Source organism: Acartia tonsa, chromosome 5 (assembly GCF_053477335.1).
Source record: "Acartia tonsa isolate MP-2025a chromosome 5, ASM5347733v1, whole genome shotgun sequence".
In the NCBI taxonomy this organism is placed as follows: domain Eukaryota; kingdom Metazoa; phylum Arthropoda; class Copepoda; order Calanoida; family Acartiidae; genus Acartia; species Acartia tonsa.
Window position 1 is genome coordinate 46,016,544 of NC_137264.1, and position 18,411 is coordinate 46,034,954.

Below are 18,411 nucleotides of genomic sequence, written 5' to 3' on the forward strand. Positions count from 1 at the left end.
CTACTGTCTGTCTAACTGTGCTACTGTCCTTCTGTCTGTCTATCTGTGCTACTGTCCTTCCATCTGTCTATCTGTGCTACTGTCCTTCTGTCTGTCTATCTGTTCTACTGTCCTTCTTTCTGTCTATCTGTGCTACTGTCCTTCTGTCTGTCTATCTGTGCTACTGTCCTTCTGTCTGTCTATCTGTGCTACTGTCCTTCTGTCTGTCTATCTGTGCTACTGTCCTTCTGTCTGTCTATATATATGCTACTATCATTCTGTCTGTCTATCTGTGCTACTGTCCTTCTGTCTGTGGTAATATTATTCTGTCAGTAAGTATATTCTTAATTTCTTATTCTCTCTCTCATTTATTTTCTCTCCTTCATTCTTGCTCCCTTCCTCGTTCTTCTATCCATCTATCTCTCTCTCTCTCTCTCTCTCTCTTTTACTCTCTCTCTCTCTCTCTCTCTCTCTCTTTCTCTCTCTCTCTCTCTCTCTCTCTCTCTCTCTCTCTCTCTCTCTCTCTCTCTCTCTCTCTCTCTCTCTCTCTCTCTCTCTCTCTCTCTCTCTCTCTCTCTCTCTCTCTCTCTCTCTCTCTCTCTCTCTCTCTCTCTCTCTCTCTCTCTCTCTCTCTCTCTCTCTCTCTCTCTCTCTCTCTCTCTCTCTCTCTCTCTCTCTCTCTCTCTCTCTCTCTCTCTCTCTTTCTCTCTTAAAACTGTCCTTTGTGTCAGGGATCTTGAGGAATAAGATAATTTATGTACATACCCAATGATTCAAGACAAAAATACTGTACATCCATCATTGTTTAAAAAGCAAGGCCCATATGTAATAAATCTCGGCTTAAAACAAATTTGTTCTCAAAGTGTCACAAAAAAACTCAAGGGCGCAATTTGCATTTTAAACAAGGACAATCATGCCCAAAATATAATAAATTAATAGTAAAATAAACAAGCTGACAACTTATATATCAAAAATACAAAAGCAAAGTTTAAAACAAGTGTTTTTTCAAAATAAAACTAGCTATAAATTCCTTTTAAATTGAACAATTAATTAAACAGATGTATGACAATTAAAATAAATATTGTTCAACAATTATCTTTATGAGAAACTATGGGTAGGGGTGGGGTATTTATTTTTTTACAATTCCTATGTATGCCTTAAGTTATATAAGTGTAAAGATATATGAAGTGTAGAAATAATATAAATACACGTGCCTCTGGAAAGAAACATTCATTTAGAAAACTAAATGATTTATAGTTTACTATGGAGGAGATAGGGGAGGTGGGAGGAGGGGGGGGGGGATAATTTTAGTAACACCTCACGAAAAATGACAGGAAAGGAAACCTTAAGTAGTTTAGCTAGCAAAAAGGTAATCTTTTTACAATTAAAACAATTTTTATAGATTTGGATTTTATAAATCATTTCCTTTTCCTTATCTTTGAATTTTTAGATTGCCAAAATTTTTCATTCTCCACTTTTCGCCCCATTAAATAGAATAATGAGCTTAATTTTCACACTAAGCCTTTTTTCTAGATAAGTATAAAATTGGCTTAATGCTGTACAGCCATTTTTGTGACACGTCAATGCATTTTATAGAGATTAGCCTCTTATATTTTTGTATTGATGGATAAGACAATGGAGATAAATTGATGTACACTCCCAAGTATGACAATCAAAATTATCCCTTCTATGTTTAAAATGGTTTGGATATTGCTATTTTGTACAGACAAATCAAGATTTGTTAAAAGTCCTGAAATTTCAAAGATTATAAAACCTTGAGTACCAGAATAATATACAGTCCGAAGTCCCAGGGAACTGAAGGGATAAGACATTGGCCGATAAATTAATGTACATCTCCAATGATTACACACAAAATTATCCCTTCTGTTGATTACAATTAGTAGTTAAAACGTTCAGACAATCAACTTAATGAACAAATCAATCAAAATTCAGAAAAGTCCCCAAAGATATTAAGGCAACGAATAAGAAACCGTTATTATAAACTTTGGGGACTAGTGTAATAAACAGACCAAAGTCCCCTTCCTTCTTGCCAAAATTCACTTCCTCCCTAAATATATAATAGAATATTTAAATAAAAACAAGGATGACAACATCCATAAAAGCGAAGCTCTGAAACGATAGAACAAGTAAATTTGTTGTAAAACTGTTTGATACAGGATTATGTTTATGGATAATGTATTATAGAGTTGCTACGCTTTCTAAAACGTACCAAACTTTTATCGAAATCACCATGCAAAATCGATAGGACGATTCTAACATGCCTAAATTAATGAAAAAAGCTATCTGTCTCGGACGGAACGACCCTAATTATAGAAAAGCTTCGCTTTAAAAAAGTGAGTTTGACCTCAGCAGTGCAATTGTCATCTTTAATAACATTACTTGAGGAGGCAACAACTTTTTAGCTAACAACATTAACAGGATCCACTCAAAAAAGTAATTTTATTCAAGCCATAAATTTAAAAAAAATTACAAACAATATTAGAAGAAAAACTTATCTCAAAACTAGAGGTAACCTGAATATCTCCTCTGATATTAAGATATCAGAATATTAAGATTAAAGTTGGGATAATAGAAAGAAAACGAAGTAGCAGGTTTTGTCGTATTTTCACTGTAGATTTTCTCCTATTTCTAGACTCTGCTGGGGGCTCTTACACTGCGAGGCCAATTTTCTAACCCTGTGGGGTATTCATTAACATTTACTTTACCTAAAATAACCTATTAAAAGCTAATGGGAAAATACTAAGAAACCCACTACCTTTTTTTCTTTCCATGATCCGAAAGATGTATTATTATTTGATTGTTTTCATCCCCCCTCTTTTTTATTTTCTTTTTCTTACAATATGATCAAATGTATTTTGCTAATTTGAATTTTTTCTCAATGTAAAAACGTCCTTTAATTTTATTTGTGCATCCTGAGTAAGATAGAGAGAGGACTTGCCAGGGGAGGAGGGGACATTGCACAGTAAATTAAGCTGGTACCCAAAGTTTTAGAACAACGTTATGCTTTTCAATGGCTTAAAAATGTTGGTATTTTTGTTGAAATTTAATTGGTTGGTCCAAACTATAAGTGCCCAAAATTCTGTTTTAATTGACTAAATTTGTTATCTATGATTTTATTGTCAATTGTCTTATCCCTTAAGATTCCTGAGAGTTGCAGAGAAAAATAAGTAAATGCAAATGACAAGGGTAGAGTGGTCAGCTTCCCTGCCAGGGCACAAATGGTTCAGTAAACTAGCAAAATAAAGAAATCTTCATTTCCAACAATAAGCTGACCTTAACATACACAAATTATTAAATATATTAGATAATTAAAATTTTTAAAAAAGATTTAAAGTGCCACTAGAGGCCTCTAGTCAACTAAAATCTGATAAACTATGCATCAGTTTTTAAAAAATATAATACAAAATAATTATTTCAAAAATGCCATATAAAAGATCCATTCAAGCAGACCAATTGACCAATGGAGTCATTGGTTATTAGAATCTTCATGAAATGTTTTCATTTTGTCGACTATCTTTAATAGCAGATGAGTAATTTAAATCTCTCTTTGAATACAGATAGACAGACAAAGAAAGGTATACATAACCTTTCCTACATAAAACATATTGTATATTGATAATGTATAATGTATAATGTACACTGTACATATAATATAATTATCTTTAATGTCAGTTATTATGATTTGTTTAGTATCATATGTCAATTATAGTAAACATATAACAATAATCAGATAACCAGGAAGGGAGGGGATATTGGGCTGTTTATTGCACTAGTCCCCAAAGTTTTATAATAACGTTTTCTTATTTGTTGGCTTACCTACCTTGGGGACTTTTGTTGAATTTTGATTAGTTAGTTGATTTCAACCACTAATTGTAATCTACAGAAGAATAAATTTTGAGTATCATCAATAGGAATGTGCATCAATTTATCGGCCATTGTCTTATCCCTTTAGATCCCTGTCAAATAACACTTGTATTCTAGTATTACGACAATACATTTAATAAATATGAGGAACAAGGGACATTGATTCTGACACCCCGCCCCTCCACCTTCTTACCCACTTCCCTTTAGTTACAGAACAAGGCAAGTTTTACGTTACACAAATATCTATCCCTGCAAATATCCAAATTTTCAGCAATTTTAAATGGAATTAATTTGCTGAATCATGGCCCCTGAATAAATTAATCTTACTAATTAACTTATTAATAATTGTTTTTCGTAAAATAGTGCCTTATAGTGGCCGGTTAATATTGGGGGAGATTTAAGGGTTGTAGGTTAATTTATTTGCTTTTTATACTGTTTTTCTTCAACTTTTTCATCAGTTAAAATGCATTATTTGAGACAAATTGGATTAAATTTGTAGATAAATATCATAAATAGCAGGATGTTTGTGTGTGTGACCAGTAGAATCTGGAAGGGAGTGGAAATTGAATTATAAATAAAACTGGTACTCAAAGTTTCATATAAACAATCTTTGTTTTAAAATGTTGGTTACTTGAATTGTACCAACCCCCATTGTCCTTATATTTCCACCAATATTAAATCTGTCGAAAGGGGATATATTGTTTATCGTAATTGGTGGTGTACATCAATTTATCCCTTAAGACATTGTGCAATACAGACCAACCGAGTAAATTCCAATAATTACTTTGATCGTACATCAGATTATCATCTACTCTAATGAAGTAAACCTTGTAGCGGGCTAAAATAATGATCCCACCCATTACCTCCCCTTCTACTGGACAAACAAAAAGACCAATAAATGACAATTTTTATCCTGTCATTATATCCACAAATATTCTCCTACATTCTTATAATATAATTATTTTTTCTTTTATTCTGATTTAATTTGTATGCGTGAAGTGTAGACAATAAACACTCAATAACAGATCAACACTTTTTGCCAGGAATCTAAAGAGATAAGACAATGAACGATAAATTGTTCTCAAATAATGATACACAAAATTATCTCTTCTGTATATTGAAATTGGTGGTTGAAACGTTCGGACACTAACGTTTTAACCAATCAATCAAAATCAATAAAAGTTCCCAAAAGTTTTTAAGCCAACGAATAAGAATAATTATGAAACTTTGGGGACTATTTTAATAAACAGTCCAATGTCCCCTCCCTACCTGACTTATTACAGTGTTGTACGGATAAAATGGATTTCTATTTGGAGGGAATTGGAAATATTTATTAGGAATGTCGATGCAATTTTGTGTATTATCATTGTGAATGTACATCAATTTATCGGCCATTGTCTTATCCTTTTATATCCCTGCAAATATATCTTGTATATTATTATTGCAATCAAGACAAGGAAAACAAAACTTTTGTCATTCTCGTGAGATTAGGACAAAATTATATATTCTCATAATTTATATTCTGCATTGATAGATTCATGTAACAACTATGCATAATCTTAATAGAGAAGCGACTCTATAATATATTTTAAGTTGCAGAACAATTAAAATTTAGCTGTTTAGCTGATTTATAATTTCAAATTTCAAATTACAGAAAAAAATCCGCATTTTTGGTTAAAATTTTGCAAAAAATATCAAATTTAAATTGTCAATTTTCTAATTTAATATATCAATTTCAAGAGGATACTTATTTAATTTAAAATTGTCCTCAATTTTTAAAAAAGAATTTTGAAATATCTTTTTTTATCTACAAGAGACATTCCCCCCCCCCCCCCCCCTTATTCTATTTTGACTCAAGAAAATTTTAATATTTGGAAGATTTCTACAGTTCTTATAAAAAAAATAAAAAATGACGTAATACTGGCCTACCATTGGTAGTTTAGTCTGTGTAAAGGTCTATCATTGGTCATTAGTATTGTATAACGTCATTTTTATAAGCACTCTGAAGAGCTTCCCAATTTGATTTCGAAAAAAATAGGTGTAATAGTTGATCTGATAGACAATTGTGGGGATATTGTAGGACTCTAAAATTTAAATCAATCTGTAAATGCATTTAATCCACATTTCCTTAAATAATAAAATAACGTGACTTAGTAATAGTATACAAACTTCTCAACATAGTTCTACTTGAATTAATGGTTTATATTGACTTTATGAAATCATCCTAAAGTATATGGTAAAGAATCTCACTAACCGTTTAACCGATATATTTACAGTAAAGTTTCTGAGATGGTTTTATGTTATTTTATTCTTATTATATATAAGTCTTTGTATCGTTTTAGGCTATTTTAATGCCCTTCCATATCCCTTCAAAAATGCTGAGCCCCAAGGTGCTAGGGGCGCAGCCGCTAGTATTATATAAAGCAGTATTTTTTTTGTTTGTCCACTATGATATCTTTAATAACATAAATGATTGAGAATTTAAAATTAATCTGGTGGATCCGATCATATTATTTTCTGATTTTAATATTTTAAAGTCGAGACTTATGTCTAAAATGCAATAAATGTGCATTAATCATAAAAAAAAAACATTTTAATTAAAGGGATAAGACAATGGCCGATAAAATAAAATGATGTACATCCCGAATGATGATATTCAAACGTACCCCTTCTGTAGATTACAATTAGTGGTTAAAACGTTTGGACACGCAATTTGAATGAACCAACCAATTAAATTCAACTAAAGTCCCCAAAGTCAAGAAGCAAACGAATAAGAAAACGTTATTATAAAACTGTGGGGACCAGTGTAATAAACAGACGAATACCTCCTTTCTTCCTGAAATTGTTGAAGAAGCGCACCTACTCTACAATGTTATTTTATTTCAGATGAGACAACCGTGGCGTTGTCGTTGTTGACACAGTCAGGCTTCAGAGTTCATGGAGGCCATACAGACACAATGAAATGTACCAAAGATCAAGGTAGATAATGAGATAGATAGAAAGGATAGAAAGGTGGCTAGATAGATAGTAGTAGGATAGGAAGGAAGCTAGATAGATAGTAGTATAGCAAGGTAGCTGGATAGATAGTAGGTGAGCACGGTAGCTGGATAGATAGTAGTATAGCAAGGTAGCTGGATAGATATTAGGTGAGCACGGTAGCTAGATATATAGTAGGATAGCAAGATAGCTAGATAGAAAGTAGGATAAAAAGGTTGCTAAATAGATAGCAGGATAGCAAGGTAGCTAGATAGATAGTAGGATAACAAGGTTGCTAAATAGATAGTAGGATAGCAAGGTAGCTGGATAGATAGTAGGATAGCACGGTAGCTAGATAGATAGTAGGATAGCAAGGTAGCTAGATAGAAAGTAGGATAAAAAAGGTTGCTAAATAGATAGCAAGGTAGCTAGATAGAATGTAGGATAACAAGGTTGCTAAATAGATAGCAGGATAGAAAGGTAGCTAGATAGATAGTAGGATAACAAGGTAGCTAAATAGATAGTAGGATAGCAAGGTAGCTAGATAAAAAGTAGGATAATTAGGTAGATAGCAGGATACAAGATAGATATATATAGACTGTACTAAAAAGTTCAATAACTATCCAGATAAATGTTTGATAACTAGATATACAATGTTATTGGTTGAAAGAGGAAACTATCTAGGTAAAATATAATTAAATGAATCATAAGATATCCCAAGACAGATAGATAGCTGGATAGACAAAAAGCATGATAGCTAGATCAAGCCTCAATAAAATGTACCAAAGATAGAAAGATAGTTGAATGTTTTAATTGGTAGATCGATAATTTATGTGAAGTACTATAAAAGAATGAACTTCTCTTTTCCTTTATTTTTCCCTTTATCTTAGTTCAAATAGAATTTAAGCTCAATGCAGAAGAAGAGTTAAAAGCAGGGAAAACTAAGACAATGGCAGGGATCTACAAGCACATGACATTGACCAATGAATAAATATACAATAGGGTGGGTCGATTTTGGACATTTTTTTTCTGAGACCAAAGCGGGGATCTGCAAATGATTTTTATGAATATAATATACCTTAAAACCACTAACGACCAGACATTCAATTGTATAGCTATTTGTAAATGGGTGTCAAAAATTTATTGAATTAGAACTATATGGCTTCATGGTGCTCCCAGGAAAGGCATTGGGGAGTAGAATCAGGAACTTTTGACCGTTTCAAAAAATCTTGCTCCTAGCCTGAGAAAATCTAAAAAATCTTTTAAAATTGTGTTTTTTAATCATTTCTAAGTTATTTTGAAACGGTCAAAAGTTCCTGATTCTATTCCTCAAGGCCTTTCCTGGGAGCACCATGAAGCCGTAGTTGTGATTCAATAAATTTTTTACTCTCATTTACGAGTAGCTATACAATTGTATTTCTGGTCGTTGGTAAAAGGTTGGTAAATAAAGGGTAAGGAAGCAAAATATGACTTTGAATGACCTATAGTCGGAAATTCATTATTAAACTGGGGAAAATCACATAAATATTTAGCCCTATAGCACTAAAGGAACTGAAATAAGTGGAGAGGACTTGTGTTGGAATGATTTTTCTTGTATTCCCTGGCAAGTTCGAACCCATTAATTCCCTTTTCCTTACACCAGAGAATGAGTGTGTTACGCGGCATTCCTAACTATCCCCGCGCTTCGCTTGTAAACAAACAAAGAGGCGCACATTTTTTCCTTGATGATTCCCATGTGAAGAGCTACGTGAATAAAAATAATGTATTGGTTGAATATACATGCGCTCTAATCCGTGGAAGATCTCAAATAAGCCTTCCTGCTTAGTTTGACATCATAATGTGGTAAGAATTTATCTTTAATTCTTAATAATAAGTGTAGTATGGTATATTTTTACGAAGAAATTTGAAACATTAATTTTTCAACAAATAGACCATTTAACTGCTAACTTTTGACATACGAATATTTTCCTTAATTTTATTGATCATTTGAATCTAAAATTATCAATTTCTGATGCTATTTAATATGTTTCGTGCCAATTTAAAGTTTTTTAGAAATTTTATATTTTTAATTAAATTGAAATCACGCAACCTCGATCTACAAAAATAATAAACCATTAATATTATGTAATTAATTTTTATATTTTTGTTTTAGATTCACTGTTTTCATGGTAATAAATACACATTCGTAAACATTCACATGTTGGTCATTCGGAGGGCTTGAGATTAAGATTTCGTGAACGGCAAGGCATGCGTTCCGAAACAATGAAAACAAGACAGAACAGATGCGGCTAAGAAAATATCTGTGAAGTTTTGTGAATGTGTTGGTTGTGATACCTTACCACGCATTATTATAATCGTAATCAGTACAGTTAATTATTGTGACAATCATGGGTCCTAAAAAGAATAAAGGCGCTCAACTGGGATTGCGGCTGCGCCCAGCCGTCGAGGCCCTAACCAGTGAACTAAATAAAGTGATGAAGTTGGTCAGTGAATCTTCAGAGCTTGATGTTAGACATTTCACTAAGGAGTCAATCCTTGTCCATGACAAGTTCGAGACATTCGATAGCATTATGGTCGGTTTTAGCAAGCTTGGTGTGAGAATCCAAGAGCTTGAGGAGTTTAGTGACATTTATTCTAATATAATTACTGTGCAAAAGGATTATAACGCTCTGAAAGATGCTCTAGATGCTATGGAGGAGCTTAGTGACATTCAAAGTGTTGTTGATTTAGTTGGTGATAATTTGCCTGACCATAAGGCTGAACTATATGATCGTTGCTTAAAGATTGTGAAAGTTATTAAAGGGTCATACTTTCCCTTACCAGAACCAATTATAAACACTTTGTCTGCTTTGATGAAACGGCTGGCCGAGGTTAAGCTTGAACCTGTGAAGCCGCCTACAACGACGGCGGGTGCTTCGACAGCATCGCCATTTGTGTCGCCGTTTGGCACACCACAGTTCGGCACCGGTTCTATATTCACGCCAGGATATATGAATCGTGTCGACGAACGCCTTCTTCCAAGCTTTGACGGCTCAGAGTCAGCCTACATAAGTTTCAAGGACAATTTTAAAAAGCTTACCGTAGGACAGGACCCGTCATATTTACAGTTATTGTTGAGCAGTGAAAAGGTCTGCAAAAATAAAGAGTTGAGACTTCAGTTAATTCAGATTCAATCGCATGAATCTCAATGGGCTTACCTCGACGCACGTTTTAAGTCCAAAACACGTCAGATGCTCTGCCTTTTCAACCAATGGGAGAAGAAGCCTAAACCGTCGGACTCCAACCAGATTGTCACAGTCTTAGCAGAGTTTGGTGGTGCAGTTAGCCAGCTCGAGCAGCTGACTAAAGATGATGATGATGAGGAAGTCACCACAAGCCAGTGGTTGACCATTATTCTTTTGGAAATGTTATCCAAGAAGTTGCCACGTGATTTCCAGGACAAGCTCAACCTGGCGTTGGGCTCGATGGATACCCCAAATATTCCTAAGCTGTTGAAGATTATAGAGGAACAGCGTGGCGCCATTTTGATGAGGTGTTCAATCGATGTAGACACCCCCTCCAAGAAGAAAGGTAATCCTGCGGCCGCAGCTACAGCCGTTGGTAAACCTGGGTCTCCAGCTAAGACCAAGAAGAAACAGCCTTGCCCGTCGGAAGGTTGTAACTCTGATCACCTGTTGTTTAAGTGCTCCAAGTTTAGGGATATGTCTGTTCCGGAACGCAAAGTCTTCATCAAGAAGATAGGCGCCTGTTTGCTCTGCTTACAAAAAGGGCATCGGGTGGCCGATTGTCCCAGAGCCGATAAGCTTGGCAGCTGTACCATTGACAGTTGCAACCAGCCTCATAATTCATTATTACATGAATCTGTTGCTGGTGGACAAGTTGCGGCAGTGTATGAATCACAATTGTTTAGCAAGAACAATTTTATGCTGATGTTGCAGCAGGTCCCGGCATTGGCGGCTGACAAACGTCAAGTCACCGTCAATGCCATGTGGGACAGTGGAGCAAATTTGACGTTGATTTCTAGAAGTATTGCCAAGAAGTTAGAGTTGCCATCAACTGGTCGCACAGCTACTATTTCTCTGGCAGATGGAAAGAGCCAAGCGTGTCCTACAGTCAAGATTTGTTTGGTTGACCGCAACCGGAATTCACATATTCTGGAGGCGGCGGTAGTGCCCAGCATTGGTACTGAAGAAGGGTTGCGTTCTATTGATCCTACAGCCGCCGCCGACATTTTCAACATGAAGCCTGATAATTTTTCTATGGTCGACGGCAAGATTGATGTTTTAATCGGCCATTTAACACCAGCTATGTTCCCGTGTGCAGATAAAATGGTTGGTGACTCTAGACTGTACAGAAGCTTATTTGGTACAGGCTATTTAGTTGTGTCTGCAGATGGCAGGACTGTTGCTAATCCTGTCGCCTGTAAAGCTGTGAAGTTGGAGGTCAGCAAGATGGAGTTCCTGAGTACTGAGAGTTTGGGAATACAGCCGCCATCAATGTGCAGCGGTTGTAAGAACTGCCGTCATTGCGCCGCCATAGCCGCTGGGCAGTCCGCCTTGGATGTGCGTAAGCGGCAGCTGATTGAAGAAGGTCTGACATTAGATCTTGAAAACCATATTTGGACGGCCTCATATCCCTACAAGCAGCCGCCAAGTGTGTTATTTGATAATTCAGAGCAGGCCTATAAGATCTGCTTACGTGACCGGCAGAGAATGATTAAAAAAGGTGAATACAGCACCTTCTGCCAAGTGTTCCAAGAAGCTGTGTCTCGTGGAGTGTATCAGAAAGCTTCGCCAGAAGACCTAGCTTATACTAAGCCCGTGTATTATTCGAGCCTAGTCTGCGCATATAAAGAGTCTATTTCCACGCCGTTGAGGATATGCGCCAATTCTAGCCTCTGCTGCAAGGGGCTAAGCCTCAATAGTATTATGATGGACGGCCCAGTTCCATTATATACTCTGATGCACAATCTTATCCGGTTCAGAAGTTATAAGTGTGCATTCGTGGCTGATATTCAGAAGTTCTACAATTCATTATTAGCTACCTATGAAGATTCTCAGCTGAAACGTGTTTTTTTCGCTGATACAGTTGATGGAGAGCCAGAGGTCTACCTCACCAAAACCATCAACTTTGGTGAGGCCTTGGCTGGAGATATGGCCGTGACCGCCCTCAGACTCACTGGTCGTATTTTTGGTGGACGTTCCCAGCAGGATGTTCAAGATGTTTATGGATCTGAGAAGATTAGAGGTTGTGACGTTGTAGCCCAGCAGGATGTGTGGAGAGATGTTCAGCAACCACTCAGTTCTGAATTTATTTTGTATCAAGATCCTCCATCGGTCAAATTGGAGACTTGTACTTACGTGGATGACTGTTTGAGCGGTCATAACAGTAAACCTGAAGCTGTCCAGCTGGTCCAAGAGCTGGAAGATATGATTGCACCTGGCAATTTCAAGTTTAAATCTGTTGTTTATTCTGGAGATGATGTTGACAGTGTAAAAGTTCTGGGCCTTGTTTGGGACCCTAAACAGGATAAGTTGTTCCTACCTGTCAGAGCCAACCACGGCGAGAAGATTAAGGGTAGAAAGTTACTAGAGGATCTGGACCTGGAGGACCTCTGGAGAAGTCTACCTGAGTTGATAACTAAACGTGAAGTTTGGAGAATTGTGCAACAACTTTATGACCCAATGGGTCTAGCAGCGCCATTGCTGCTTAAATCCAAGCTTTGTCTGCACTCAGTTTGCATACATGGATGCAACTGGGATGATGTTATACCTGGAGAGTTGAGGTCGGAGCTCGTGTCCGGCCTCCAGGACCGTTCGGCACTTGGAAATGTGTCGTTCAGACGTTCGATGGTTCCTGATAAGCCGTTGGGGCTTCCAATGCTTGTTGGTTTCTGCGATGCATCTAACCAGGCCTATGCAGCCATCACCTACCTGAGATGGCCAGTTCCTGGAGGATATGATGTAGTTTTGTGTTGCGCCAAGTCACGTGTCGCACCAGTGAAGATAGAGTCTATACCAAGGTTAGAAATGCTTAGTTGTCTAATTTTGGCCAGGCTTGTGGATACTGTTGCCAGAGCCCTACCTTTCAACATTTCTGGCAAAGTATTTTTTAGTGATAGCAGCTGTGCCCTGGCTCAGTTATCCAGTGACAGTGTCATGCTAAATGTTTTCAACAGTCATCGTGTTTCCGAGATACAACAGTTGACAAGCCCTGAAGATTGGAGATGGGTTCCAACCCAGCACAACATCGCCGACCTGGCGACGCGTGGTTTGTGTACGATTGAGGATGTACAACCTGGATCTACATACCAGGAAGGTCCAAGCTGGTTGCGCCTGGAACAGGACCAGTGGCCCGTTAAGATGGCGGGTGAGGTAAATGCATCCATTCCCGAGAGCGAGCTAAATCCCAAGATGGCGAAGCTCAAGGTAATGTTCACACAGGTAGTGGACAATGATTTCTGGAGGTCCCTGGCAAGAAGGACCTACAGGCAGGCAAGGAGGACTGTGGCCGCAGTTCTTAAGGCTGCCAACTGCTTTAAAACGCTGCTTGTCAAGAAACGTGGCGTTGCAACAATTGAGGATGGTGTTAGCAACAATGATAGTTCTAAGTATTATGAGAACTATACTTTCACAAACACATACATGGATTCTGTTTGTGACCTGTTTTTGACTTCCTTCAACCAAGAGAAGGAGATGACCATGGACGCCGAGGGGAAGTTCGACTCCCTTCAACCTTATCATCACAAGGTCCAGGTTTGTTGGCCCATAGTGGGTCATGATGGATGTTATCCTCTTAGGACATTTACAATATTAAAAATGTCCGGGAGAGGAGATGAGGCTCTTGAGGCCGCTGCTGGAGGCCCCAGGAAGATTATGAAGGACAGCCCAGGTGTTGTCTTGCTCAGCCGCCACAACAGGCTGGCGCGGCTCATCCTTCAACAGTCCCACGATGAATTGGGGCATGGAGGCCATCGTAAGACGTTGGCGCAAAGCCGCAGGTATGCATGGATCACACATGGTCGCATGGAGGCTATGAAAGTGGTCAAGAGTTGTGCTGCGTGTTCCATTGAATATGCCAAGCGTTCGAGTCCCGCAATTGCTAATATTCTGCCAGATCGTGTCGAGCCCTCTGTGCCCTTCAAGGAGGTGCATATGGACCTTGCGGGGCCGATCGAAGTTACGAAGCCTGGCGTTGGTACCAGGAGTTCCAAGACCAAGTACAAAGTTTGGTTGTTGATTGTGGCCTGTAGATTTACACAGGCTGTGTTTGTTGATGTGTTGACTGATTATTCAACTGAAGCCGTGCTGGTCGGCTTGAGAAAACTTCAGGCGTTTTACAATATGCCTAGAAGGGTTACTACAGACAGAGGCACCAATATGGCTGGTGCCAAACGAATTATGGATGAACTTTTGAAGGATACCCGGATGCATTTTGAATGGCATCTGGTGCCCACTGCAGCACACTCGTTCGTGGGTACTGTGGAGAGGCAGGTTGGGCTGGTCAAGCGTGTGTTGAACAAGAAGTTGGCTGGTGCTACTGTAACCTTCAATGATTTATTGGTGTTGTGTGCTGAGACTGCAAGAGTCTTGAATTCTAAACCATTGACCTATGCCACTCAAGGAGATGACGTCAATTGCTGGAGAATAATTTCACCTGCTGATCTGTTAGGCGGCAGGACCAACGATGCAATCTGCACCTTTGAGACAGGTTGTAAAGAGCCCATCACCAGGAGGCTGGAGAACTTGGAGGAGTTGACCCGTCAGTTCCATCAGGTGTACAAGGAGCAGCTCATGCCTGAGCTACTCAAGTCCGTCAAGTGGCGCAGCAACAAGGTGCTGCTCGAGCCGGGAGACGTGGTGCTGATCGACGATAGCACAAATTTGATGAAGAAGTTCAGATTGGGGCGTGTGGAAGAAGTGCACCCAGGTGGGAGGACCGTGGTTTGCAAGTTCAAATTATCAGATGACGCAGCCGCCACGAGTAACGAGACTTCCGCAAGACGTCTGCTCAAGATCAATCTACCCAAAGTTTAGTATAAGTATCGTTCTTGTTTAACTTTGAATTTTATTTTTACGGTAGATTTATCAGATATTTTTTTTTCGAAAGACAAAAAACGCAAATTTTGACGCAATTTCGTTTAAACTTTCAAATCGACGCAAGATTTTTTTCATTTGAAATGCAAACTTAAGTTATTTATACGTTTACGCAAGTTTTTTCAATGATTTAAGTCTTTCCGGGACCAGGGATTTTTTTCGCGGAAATTTTCCTAGGTACCTACGCAAATACGAACATTTTTATACTTGTTTGATTGAAATTCGATATGATAAAAAAGTAACACAATGAGATTTTTTTACATCATACAAATATTTCTTAAGATTTATTATAATCACATAGATAATTTAATTTTACATATATATTAAAATTATTTCTATTTACCTTTTAACCGATGTACCTAAAGAAAAATGCAGATTTTTTCGCTTTGAATTAAGTAAATTCTTTGAGTTCGAAGATTTAAGCTTAATAAGACCGCTCTATAGTGTATCTTAGCTCTGTTACCTCGGCCAGACATACTACAGAACGGCAAAACTAAAGCATAAGATAATTTTATTTCGATTGCTTTGATTGATGATTTAAAGTTTCTTGAATTATTCATGATTCTTTTAATTTTTGATTTGATTTAAACATCACTAATTATGTTTATTTTCAGTTGATGGAGCCCTGCGCCAGAAATCCTGTCGGAAATTATGCAGTATCAAAAAATTGTGATGGAAAGACATAACGTCCGTCAGGATAGCTGGAACATGGCATTATTATTATTTGAAAGATTGGTTAGTTTGTATCTTGAGGGGTTCATTCTAACTGAGGCCCCAAATTGCCTTAATTTTGACTGTATGAATATGTACAAGTTGCTTTCTTCTTAAAACAGAGAGAAATTGCAAACTCAGCATTTTTAGAAGTTCTTTTCTTATAATTGAGCTTTTGTTTTATTTTGGTAATTTAATTTGCATATTTCAATTGCAATTTTATTTACGCAATTTTGATTCACGAAGATTTAAAATTATGAAATTTTAATTTTCCGATGTTTGATGATTTTTTTTACAGTCATATTTTATTTAGATTTAAGTATCTATTTTATTAAAACATGTTAGATTTAAGGATCCTACCTATTTTATCTAAGAATGTCTAGATGTAAGCCCGAGTATTTTTCCGCTGGAGAAAATGCTAATTTTTGAGAAGTTTTTTATGAAATTTTACTTTTCTTTTCTAGCAAAAAGATTTAGTAGAAAAAATGTCATTATTTAATCTTCCTTTCTTTTGATTTAAAAGTTTGAGTTGATTATTTAATTATTGATGCGATTTTTAATATAAAAATCATTTGCCTATTATTATGTAGGTACCTAATCAAAGTTTAGGTACTATTGATTATTAATTCATGTATTCGCAATTACATGGTCTGTAATTTTAACTTTAATTGAGATTATGAGGCCATGATATAATGAGATGTGTGAGTGGTAAATGTGCATTTCATGAATGTTGAATGCTTTTCCCATTCCTTATTCCTATCCTTATGTGGTAGTGGAGTCGGTTTGAGTTATTGTGGTGTTCGTAAGTTACCATAATTAATTTTAGGCCTGATGGCCATGCCATTTTAAACTCTTGTAATTTATGCGTTATGAGATTGTGATTTTGTGGACACTGTCTGCACGCATGATGCTAAGATGAGTTATTGTGTTCGATTCCCAGTGACTAGACGGGTGTGTGTTGGAATGATTTTTCTTGTATTCCCTGGCAAGTTCGAACCCATTAATTCCCTTTTCCTTACACCAGAGAATGAGTGTGTTACGCGGCATTCCTAACTATCCCCGCGCTTCGCTTGTAAACAAACAAAGAGGCGCACATTTTTTCCTTGATGATTCCCATGTGAAGAGCTACGTGAATAAAAATAATGTATTGGTTGAATATACATGCGCTCTAATCCGTGGAAGATCTCAAATAAGCCTTCCTGCTTAGTTTGACATCATAATGTGGTAAGAATTTATCTTTAATTCTTAATAATAAGTGTAGTATGGTATATTTTTACGAAGAAATTTGAAACATTAATTTTTCAACAAATAGACCATTTAACTGCTAACTTTTGACATACGAATATTTTCCTTAATTTTATTGATCATTTGAATCTAAAATTATCAATTTCTGATGCTATTTAATATGTTTCGTGCCAATTTAAAGTTTTTTAGAAATTTTATATTTTTAATTAAATTGAAATCACGCAACCTCGATCTACAAAAATAATAAACCATTAATATTATGTAATTAATTTTTATATTTTTGTTTTAGATTCACTGTTTTCATGGTAATAAATACACATTCGTAAACATTCACATGTTGGTCATTCGGAGGGCTTGAGATTAAGATTTCGTGAACGGCAAGGCATGCGTTCCGAAACAGGACTTAAATGTCGTCTTTGCATATTTTTTATTAATGAAATACATTTTTAAGTGTTCACGTTCTAAAACTCAATTTTTTAAAATCCTTTTTCAGTCAGAAATTTTATTTAAGTTAGTTTTATCTGTTGCACATCCCCTCTTTGTCTAATTCTGATATGAACCCGCCCTAATGTACAACACTAATGATGATACATAAAATTAACCCTTCTGTAGTGTATGAGTGAACACTCAATTTTTAAAAAATAGAAATAATAAAGCATTAATAAAAAACTTTGGGAACTAATGAAATAACACATTGTTACCTCTCTTTCTGGACAAGAGATATTTTTTAAAAATCTTATGGGATTTAATGATGGACTATAAATTTGATTTGATTTGATTGTTATAATTCCATGCGGACCAAGAGGTCCATTAAAGGAATATCATATTGTCTCAGGAATCATGTGTCTATTAACAAAATTTTTAAGTTTTAAAAGCGTCATTTTCACTGGATTCAAGCATCAATTGTAAGTGTTTTTAGTTTTTCTTTAAATTGTTTAACATTTTCACACATTTTCACTTCTGTTGGTAGAGAGTTCCAAAAGTTGATTATTCTGTTAGAGAAAAAGTTTTTTCTCAGTTCTGTTTTTGATTTTTGTGTTTTAAGATTGTATTGACAGGAAGATAAACGGGTAACTCTGTTACTTTGATCAACTAGATGAAACCATGTATTTTTATCAACGTCGGAAAATCCTCTAATGATCTTAAATGCAAGGGTGAGATCTGCCTTTATTCGTCTGACTCTCATTACATACATTCCTGCTGATGATAAACAATTTATACCTTCTATAGATTAAATTATTGTTTCAAAAGTTTGAACACTAATTTAAAGTTGAAATTATAGAAAAGTACACTTGGGTACCAATGTGATTTACAGTGCACAATGTCTCCCTGTGGAGAAAAGCCATTTTTACACCAAATGTCCTCTCCCTATATTCCTGTTTAAAAGAAATAAATTTCTTATTTAGAATTCTCTTGCGAGTATGCATTTTTTTTGACCTTTTAGAGAAGCTTAGTTTATGGTGGTAGTTTAGGGAGGGAGGGGACATTGGTCAGTAAATTATAGACTAAACACGTTCTT

General features: G+C 36.4%; 1 protein-coding gene across 1 annotated transcript in view; it reads left to right on the forward strand.

The window, feature by feature from the left end:
• The window catches only part of LOC145319644 (juvenile hormone esterase-like), an 84,109-nt gene that overhangs the window by 22,385 nt on the left and 43,313 nt on the right, over positions 1-18,411 (forward strand). The window contains exon 2 of the mRNA XM_080161914.1: positions 6,751-6,843. Coding sequence (XP_080018040.1) covers positions 6,822-6,843 — 22 coding nt within the window. The 5' untranslated portion in view covers positions 6,751-6,821. The remainder of the gene's footprint in view (positions 1-6,750; positions 6,844-18,411) is intronic.